Below are 10039 nucleotides of genomic sequence, written 5' to 3'. Positions count from 1 at the left end.
CTCGAGTTGAGTTTGTAGTTTGACTAATGTTATGGGTTTCATAATGTTGTGCTATATTTTGCATGTCTTCTCTTTAAGGTAATATCCTTTCTGTTGGGACAAGATATAGTGTTTGGAATTGTTGTGAAAAGTGATGTGCTTAATAAATTTTCTTTCGAAAAGTATAGGAAGAAACAACTGCTGAAACATATCTTGTTATACGTGAAGCAAATTCATTAGCCTTAGATGAATGAAGCAAATATGTTACCGTTTATCCACCATGTGTTAAACCGATTTCTTCAACACCACGGATCTACGAAGAAGGCATCCAATACAGAATGAAGCAGATAACGCAGTTCGATAACTTATAAGAATTGCCCTGAGATTCCAGCGGAGGGTTTGCTGTAGAAGAGCACTTTATGTCCCAAATCTTTAGGATTTGAATTGTCGACCAAGGCTACAGCACATCCACCCCAGCCAGCTCCAGTGAGGCGGCACCCTATGGCACCTGCGCGTTGACATTCGGAAACCAATGTGTCCATGGCCTCGCAGCTACATTCATAATCCTAAAACACAATTCTGATTATTGCTAACGCCTTTCAGAGAGCATGCTTGATTGACATACTCCAATACCAAATGATGGAAGTCTCTGTAGGCAATTTTAGAAGTCTATAGACCACCTCCGAAAGTATGAAGGTCTCTTGACGTAAGTAAAAATTGTGATCACCGATCGTATGTAAAAAAGCGTTAGATGTCACGTTTCCACCGTTGATAGAGCAGTAGTTCAATATCAGTAATGCTGATAACCGCCTTAAGGAACTTTCCACGTCATACCGATATCCGCAAATATCTCAGCAGTTTTCGTCGCATTTCGCAATATCCAGGTCGTAGGTTTCCAGCGAAAGCGCAAAAAAAAAATTGGTGAAACCGGTAGTCTACGTCCTACGCATGTCAGTGATCAGCGCCGTCGATTACCGCAAGGGTCAAATTCAGTTGAATTCTATGCGATACAAAAGCATAAATCTGAAATCACCATCTAAGACAATGTTTCACGTCCCTGTCTTACTCCTTATCACTCACTACCGCACTGTAGAACATACTGCTCTGTTCCCTTTACTGCATAACTCGAAGTGCTCTCTGTGCTTGGTGCAATTGGACATTGGTTTTGACATGTTTTTTTATCTGAATCCAGTACATACTTGAAGATCGAAGTCCTGGCATAAAGTGACTGCGAAGATGACGAATTAATTAAGCAGTTTAGGCGAAAATATCGCTAATAAGTAAATAATGAGGAAAACAATAATAGTATAGTTTATAGAACCAGTTGTTCTTATTTCTCGCTTTCTTTCTAGATTCAAGAGGACAGAAATTCGCCCTATTTATTTCATTTTTTTAGTTGTTTTTTTTTTTCATTCGCTTGCATTAACGATGACGTCTCTACTGATTTTTGATTATGAGTCTAACTCTGCAATATCGTTCAACAGTGCTCGATCGGTAACCAAGGTCAAGAGTGGTGATGATACATGACCCTCAAGAATAAAATCCCCTTCCAATCGGTAGCTGACAGAAGCGAAGAATCACCAACTAGTAGGAGAAGCAAACTTGCTGAAATGTTTCTGAAATATTGCTAACGAAATATTTTAGTTTTTATTGTAAAATCTACGAAATATCTTTAAATAGTGATTAGAACACATAATACGACAAAAAAGGAGTCGGGGCAGCCAGACGCCGAAAAAAAAAATCAACATTTTGTTCCTACAGTGCGGTAATGAGACGACGCAGGTTCGACATCCGACGTAAAATTTTTGCAAAGGAGTTAGAAGCTTCACTTTTAAAAAATGAAGAATTTAGTTAAGCGTAGTGTTCGGCAGTTTAAAAGCGGATTTTGGAAAGATCGCGAATAATTTCATGATGAGAGAAACGAAAGAAAAATTATAGGTATTTTTTTCCAGAGAAGACGAAGGTCCACGAAACAGTCACTTCGCTGTTCTTAGAGACCTACTAGTTCTTTTTTTTTTTGTTTTCGGAATTTAGATGGGACAAAATTCAAAACGACTTTTTGCATTTTCCCCATCCAAAATTTGAGAGAACAGGACGGTGCAGAAAGAAAAAATTTTGCATATGAAGGTTTCCTTAGTCCCTCTTTCCGAATATATGGTTGATTTTTTAAAACAATTTCCGTTTTTCTGAAACGGGAAAACGTCAAAATCCCGATCTTTGGTCGCTCGCCGAAAAGTCCTGATTCTGGTTCTGATCCTGAATAAAATTCAATAACTAGAAGTAACTTAGCATATCATATTCCAAAATATTCTAGCCGATAGCCGAGGATTTCCTCTATCAGACAGGAACTCAACTTGGCCATTTTTCCAAATTTTTGACGGAACAAAGATGGGAAAAATGCTGATTTCGTCGCATATAGCTTCAAAAAAGACTAGGATGTGAGAAAAATAGCGATATGACTGTTGATTGATTGTAGCGCAAACCCTTCCTAAAAAAATTCCTTAAATATTTCTCTTGTCCTCTTACCACGATCTTATTCGCGATCTTCCAGACTTAACAATGTGCAATCTGAGCTTTTTTTGGTAATTAAATCCCAGTGAATCCATTTTCGAACTGACGAAAACTACATATAATTGAATTCTTCATCTTTTAGGAAAAGTTTAAAGTTTCTAACCCCTCTGCAAAGAGTTGCTTCAGCGCGGTGTCGAATCTGCGTGGTCCCATTGTTACATTGTCAACACGTTGTACGTTCTCAAAACAAAGTGTTGGGGCTTCCATCGTGTCCTACGCCTGAAACCAAATATAACATATTGTAATGCATGTTATAGGGCGGATGTGGCGTAGTCGGGTAAAGGTCCGTTGTAGTCACACCGTCGATCGTTCGAAACCACCCTATTGCCAACCAAGCCTTTCATCCTTCCGATAAATTGGTACCAGACTTGTCTGGGAGAACAAAAACACTGATTTGATTATCGGCTGGCTCCCTCAAGACGTTGTATAGGCCAACACGCGTTCCAAAACTTCGTCGATTACGAATTGCAGTAAAACGACTTCGCGCATCCCAAGTGGATTGACACCTCAGTGACTTTATCCTCTACTTTTAATGTATGTGATAATTTGATCATATTTTATAATGTATATTCGGATCAAAATGACATGAATCACGAGTGTAGTTGATGTTCATTTGCACACGCGCTCGAAACGGCGCGCTGAAGGCAGCAGTTAGAACTAAGTTGGGACCGTCGCAAACTGCAGCGATGGGTATTGCCAACAAGGGATTCACCACCCTCCCAGCAGCTACGCTCCGCCGAAGCGCCTCGAGGGAAGCCACGAACGCAATTGCGTACGTGCTTCATGTCGTTTCGACCTTACTATATGTAATGTAAATGATCTAATACTACGTAATATTTTGTCCTGATTATCATATTATCCTTCTCATATTTTTACTACTGCCCACCGCACACTCCTATCCCTTGCAACCTCTCCCTTTACGACCCCGATTAGAATATCACACGCTTGACATTGTTGGTAGCCAATAATTGGAGGAGATGCGATCAGTACTTATTATTATGCTTGATTATTTTTGTTCTAGAGAATACTTTGAGAAGCTTTCTAGCTTTCACTGCAACGTGTTAATATGGTCAATATTAACACATTGTATTAAACATATTATTAGCTATGAAATCAAAAACAAACAAAAACCAGACTCATATTTTCTTTACTCTCACAACCATCGATTGGGGGTTCATTCCTTTCAGCAGTGATGCAGCTGGGTCCAGACAACCTCATCTTAGGTGCAAGCGTTAGCGCTCGGAAGGTGCGGTGAGACCCTGGTTAGTTTTCGCAGCCCGATTTAACACCTTGACGACCAGCCATTTTTCTCATGACTCGCGCGTGGGACGAAATTCTGTGTTGGAAATTGTTAATTTTCAAATAAATGAGTGACTATGATTAAAACATATCTGAAAATGCGAGAGACGAGGAAACAGATATGGAAATGTTCGAATTTTCTCAAAAAATCTTGACCACTCGAGATAAATTTGAGTCTGCGCTATAAAAGTAGGATCTTCGAGAGTAACATTATCTTTCTGAGTAGTCTTGTAACCATGAGCGTTACGGATGCCGACATTTATTTATTTATTGAAAACACCTACAGGTATGCCATAAAACAAAAAACAAGATGGAATAGAGCTCGCTAGAATTTTGCCTGAATTTTACACCACAAGACTGGTCCTTCAAAGCATAAGGGGTGGTGGGTTGGCAGGTCATTCTCCTGCTACAGAAGGTGAGAAATCCTCACGAGAGATCCTGTTCCCAGACCCAAAACGCTACGAGGTTTGAGAGTTTGGGTAACCAAACTCTCAAACCTCGTAGCGTTAACCTCAAACAGAGGAATCCGTCAGGGACCCTGGGCGAACGAGTGGGGGGACCTCAAGTGCAAGGGCTCACCAACTTTGCTATCCTCGAACGGCTTTCCATCACTAAGAGAGAATAAGGACCAGTAATATCGACGACCTCAACGAAGGCTTTGACGATCTGCTGCTCGACAACGATGCTGAAGTTGCCGATGATGTGGGTGGCGATGACATGACTCCTGTTGTTCCTGACACTGATGAATACGGTTCTGACATCTCAGACTACGACAGTGACGAAGAAGCAAAAAACAGTTGGGAGGGCGATGATCAAAAACGTGGATGAACATGGATGAAAGATGGACCTTAAGCAAGCCTGTTGCAGCTCTAATCCAGAGGTAGACAACTTGAGACGCCGCTCCAATTTTACGAGCTGTTTTTCTGTGAAGAATTCTTTGCCATGGTAACTGATCAAACCAACGTCTACGGACAAAAAAAAGCATCTTAATTAGAATCACACCAACATAGATGAACTAAGAAGGTTCTTTGGCCCCTGTTTGCAAATGTCCCGCTATCCATCCGTATAAAATTAAAAATAAACCTTTAAATTCAATGGATAGTTGGTCGATGCCAATATAAGATACTTCTAAGTCTAAACTGGTTATTTCAACAGAAAACAAAAACAACACATTTTGATTAAAATAATATACCGTCATGGAGCATTGAGCGACTTCGTCCCACAAGACAGGCTGTCGCTCACTATTGAGCGGCCATGTTGTCAACGAGTTAAACCAGCGAGAGCCTCTTCGCGACCGCACGTTTACACAAACTAAGGTCTTACCAGACCAAATTGTGCAGCGTAGTACGGCGCAAAAATGATTATGGCTACCGGCACGCTTTTACCTATAATGATCTACGCTTAGGATAGAGGAGTATTTGCCTTATAAAGTATAAATGCTGCAAAAAGGATCTAAAGTCAGTGACAATCAGTTTATTATAAGAACAAAAATACAATATTTAACATAAGAGGTCTGTTGAAATTAGCCCACTGCATTGCACCACTTCGAAATTTTTGATTTATTTCCGCCACTGAGTGCTCTTATCAACGGGCTCAAGAAAGGTCACAGCTATATGGACGAGACAGGGATTCCGAGCCCAAACCTTCGACTTTATTCTGGATACTTATGGCAAGGTGCGGTTTGGCGATGGCTTGATGATTGAAGGATTTCGAAGTCCGTACTCATTTTTTGACGACGCATCCAATCGCGCTGCTCGATTTTCCAGTACGAAGATCCACATTAAGTGTTTGATCAGGACTCATCGCCTTAAATTACAGCAATTCCACCATACAAACAACATTTTGTTGGCCCCTGCAACTTTGGATCGCCTTCGTTTATCCTGATCTGACCTGCCATTTTCCAGAAGTATTTTCGTACAGGCTCCTATCTTCATCGACAATATGATGATATCAACATAGTGGTTTATCATCACATCATCATTGTAACATGTATCCACTCAACGTTCCGATTTTTTAAATGAATTTAGTAGTTACTGCTTTAAATTAAACCTCGTTGTTGTAGTGCTGAGTATATAAATAAGTACTAAAACAACAATTAAAAAAATCCGTTGGAACCAACGACAACGACAAACCTTGCTGCAACTTTCATGACTAGCATACATGAGCTTTCCCATCTCAATTAGATCTCCTGCTTTGCATGCCTCTTCGAACAAATGAACTCGTAGTGCTTCACTGTATACGTGACGTGCTCTCGGGCGCAGCTTGAACGAGGCTACTGAAATAAAAAAGAGACATATCTGTTATATTGAAGTTTTTTCCTCCAAGTAATAACTACAAAATAAACGTAAAAGCGAAAGCATGCAACGTCGCAATAAGTAGCTACACATACTTGTCGGAAGCAATTCCCATGTTTCGTAAGTCATTAGAGAAGCTTATCAAATGTAATGGAACTCTTGGGGTTAAAAAATAAGCTGTGTATCCTCAGTACTATTGGGAGGTACTTTCCACCGCCAATTACTCTCACTTCAATTGCATCGCGCTAGGAAAAGGAAATAAAAATAATTTTGCATATATATAGTATTTATTCGTCAGCAATACCATCATAGAGGTGAAGGAAGGGATCCGACAGAGTTATGCAATTTTACCCAAAATATTTAGCGCCTCTCGATGAACATAAAAACTAGAATGGAATAATGTGCGAAAGATAGTTTATGGTTGGCAGCCACACGATTTTTCCCTAATTGTCCAATTGATTATATCGCTCTCATAATATCATGCTCTACATAGGTACATACAATGATTGCTGCCCGATTTCGTTAAAATGCTTTGAAAGACAATCTGCATTTCAAGCTGAGGAAAGCGGTTCATGACCTGGTATCCAATCTGAGAAGGAGAAAATGTGGAGCTTGGGAAACATATACGAGCATCGATTATATAGCGAAAAGGATCCGGAACACTGGGCTACGCACTCACCTACTTAAAACAACCGTTCTCCTTCTAGCTTTGACCTTTGCTGGAGAAACTTGAGGACATGGTAACCAATAGGAAAAATACGGTCTGTGTCCGTAAAAGACGAAAAAAGATGTTCCTTCTCCATCGAACCCGCGATAACAATGCAATAGGAGCGTCACTTCTACGCAAGTCAAAAAAAAGGTTAGAAAACCTGAAGAGGGTCCGGGTCCTTCCTATCGCACCTATGCCTACCAACAGTGAAACATGTTCATCTCTTCAGCAAATTAGTTAAGCCGGTGAATCTTTTCGTGTTCGAGAACATACTAAACCAATTGTAGATTAACTCAAGCAGTCCAAAGTGGAGAGAGTCATCGACTAGGGGAAGGGGACGTATCAATACTTTTATCGAAATGTTTAACATGATAGAAAAATGTCATGTTTGGATGCCAACGTCTCTCAAAGAGAAAATTGTTTGTCTGTATGGAACTAGACAAGGTAAACAACTCAGACAGGTTGTTTCATAGTCCTCATCAACAAAAGAACACTTATAATAGAGTATTAATTAATCAAATCAATTGAATAATTGCTCTGAAACATCGTTATTCAGAGTTCATAAGCCGTGATAGAATGAAAGGAGAATTAGTTTTGTTACTTAGAAGGTGCCGGAATACTAAACTCATTTTTTGGCAGAAGTGCACTTATTCGATAAGGAGCAACAACATAACATGCATTTTCTCCTGAATCCAAATGAGCAAGAGTATGAAGACGAATTAACAACTACGAGGACAAAGGAACAGGTAGGAGGATACGAGACTATGAGGAAAAATGAGCAATTACATACAACATACATTATATACGTATATATATATATATATACATAAGTTATAAATTAAATTTATGTGTTATATAAGTTCCTAGTGGAGTTCTCAGAGAAGTGCGGCAAGATGAGTTATAACGAGGAGCACCTGCGCGTACATTATTATTTTAGATATTCCAGGATCCAGTTCGAAGTTCGCAGTATGACTTTCTTTGATATACAACATTTATTTGTTCGCTCCGAATAGGTAGAAAAAGAAGCAAAAAATTCGTAAATCTCGACGTTTCGGTTTCCACTTTGAGGTTCATTTTTCCATACGGGGTCGTAGATTGTGTGGAAAAGGGTGATTCCGTTCATCTCTCCCTTTAAGAGGAGTTCGAAAGTTCATTGATATTTCACCATAGCGCTTCATGCGATATCTCCTTTATTTTAACATCTGAACTTTGGGCTCCGACGCTTCCACAAATTCAAGCATGTGACAGTACAAGCCGTTCATGGGAAGCAGATTGTTCGGGAGTGAAACTGTTAGGACAGACTTCCACAGTGGTACCATAACTGTATTTCGGAGCATGCACATGAAGAGTAATATGGATGCAAGATCACCTTGACACCCGTTGATCTTCGAACTGGTCGAGCGGGCGCCAGTAATTCTTCCATTTGTCCCGATCGCGTGCCGGAGTCGTCCAGTGTGGTTGTCCTTTCGCGTGGGACACGAAAAACATTGTAATTTTCTTTGAAGGACTTCGTGAAGAAATCTGACCATCGGATCGGCGGTCTTCCTATAGTGCGCTTAATATCGCGGGGAACCCAGTCGCTCACGGCTCTGGTCCAATGGTTGTCATCAAACATCATCGCGTGTCCGACCCACCTTATTTTACTTCCCTTGGCAAGTCTCTAATCTTTGATCGTTGACATAGGACCTAGACGTGACCACCCTTCGAATCCCGTTCCTCGCTTGCGTGAAACGGGACGCTCCTAGCATCAATCTCTCAATTGCGCGTTCATACCGTTCACCGCGTTTTCTTCCTGCTTGCGAAATGCCCAGGTTTCCGAAGCATAGGTCAAAGCAGGAAGTACGGTGGTGTTGAAGAGGTGAGCACGGAGCCGGGTGTTCCTGGTCTTCTTCACTACATCCTCGATGCTCCTGTACGCTCCCCAAGCCGCTCGTCTCCTCCTGTCCAGCTCGGGAGTCAGGTCGTTCATCATGTTCAGCTCCCGATAAACGTAGCTGGTGCATTCGGATATGTTCGTTCCATTGAGCGCGAATGGGGCATCCAAGACTCATCCGTTGCGCATGAACCTCGTCTTTTGCAGATTCAGCTGAAGACCGATACATCCACATGTTTCGTCGAATTCTATCAGCATTCGTTCCGCTTGGATGATGTTAGGTGTTATCAGTGCGATGTCATCAGCAAAGCGCAAATGGTGTAGCTGCCGACCATCAACCTTCACTCCCATGTCGTCCCCTTCCAACTTTCGCACAGCGTTCTCGAGAGTGGCTGTGAATATTTTGGGTGGGATTGTATCACCCTGTCGGTCCCCCCTCTTCACGTCAATGACGATATTCTTATAGAATGGCGAAATTCCGGTCCTGAAGTTGCTGTACAATTCTCGAAGCACTTTTATGTACTGAGGAGGGACTCCTTGTCCAAGGTTGTCCAAGGCTTCCACGGCCGCTTCCGTCTCAACTGAGTCGAAGGCTTTCTTCAAGTTGATGAAGGTGAGACAGAGTGGCACCTTGTACTCTCGTGATACCTCGATGAGTTTCAAAACAGTGCGAATATGGTCAATCGTGCTGAATCCTTTTCGAAACCCTGCTTGCTCGCATGGCTGTCCTTCATCCAAGACTTTTTCAATCCTAATAAAAATCACTCTTGTAAATGAGCTTGTAGATGACGGACAGTAAGCAGACTGGGCGATAGTTGCCGACGTCATGTGGATCTCCCTTTTCATACAACAACACGGTCTTGCTGCTCTTCCGCTGTTTAGGAACCTTGCATTCCGATAGGTAACGTGTAAAGAGCGTCGCCAGGGTGTTGATGAGTACTGGCGGAAGGTTCTTCAGGTGTTCTGGTTTTATTCTGTCGGGACCGGGTGCCTTATGATTTCTTACGACATGATAGCATGCTGTATTTCGGACGGGAGAACATCTGGAATGACATATCCGTCTTCCCTCAGATGGTGAGGAGGCAAGTGCACATGGCTGTCGAAGAGATCAAAGCAGAAGTCGTAGATGATTTTCTCCTTCCCCTTCTCGATGGTAAGGTGCCGGTCGTATTCCAATGGCTGTTGCCTTCGGGTTCCGGAGAGCGGTCATCCTCGTCTTGCAACTGGCGAAGTCTCGACAGGCACAACAGATGCTTTTCCCCGCCTCTGCAGCTTCAGCCAGCATTTCTGCTCTTCTCTCTTTAAGGTCTTCCT

The 10039-nt window shown here is 41.7% G+C and overlaps 3 protein-coding genes across 3 annotated transcripts; 1 reads left to right on the top strand and 2 right to left on the bottom strand.

Moving 5' to 3' along the window:
• Window positions 1–344: 344 nt before the first annotated feature.
• Window positions 345–8824, bottom strand: RB195_006393 (uncharacterized protein; the record flags this gene model as incomplete). The annotated part of the gene is made up of 3 exons (XM_064179450.1): window positions 345–545; window positions 5982–6124; window positions 8626–8824. 3 exons carry the CDS (start codon window positions 8822–8824, stop codon window positions 345–347), a joined length of 543 nt encoding a protein of 180 aa, XP_064036404.1.
• On the top strand, window positions 3237–4677 carry RB195_006394 (uncharacterized protein; the record flags this gene model as incomplete). Its single annotated transcript, XM_064179451.1, has 2 exons — window positions 3237–3322; window positions 4482–4677. The coding sequence occupies 2 exons, from the start codon at window positions 3237–3239 to the stop codon at window positions 4675–4677; spliced, it is 282 nt and encodes a 93-aa protein (XP_064036405.1).
• A 75-nt stretch (window positions 8825–8899) lies between the features above and the next one.
• RB195_006392 (uncharacterized protein) lies at window positions 8900–9553 on the bottom strand (the record flags this gene model as incomplete). The annotated part of the gene is made up of 1 exon (XM_064179449.1): window positions 8900–9553. One exon carries the CDS (start codon window positions 9551–9553, stop codon window positions 8900–8902), a length of 654 nt encoding a protein of 217 aa, XP_064036403.1.
• Window positions 9554–10039: the final 486 nt, after the last annotated feature.

This window comes from Necator americanus, chromosome I, assembly GCF_031761385.1.
Source record: "Necator americanus strain Aroian chromosome I, whole genome shotgun sequence".
Taxonomy (NCBI): domain Eukaryota; kingdom Metazoa; phylum Nematoda; class Chromadorea; order Rhabditida; family Ancylostomatidae; genus Necator; species Necator americanus.
This window is presented reverse-complemented; position numbering and strand designations above follow the sequence as displayed.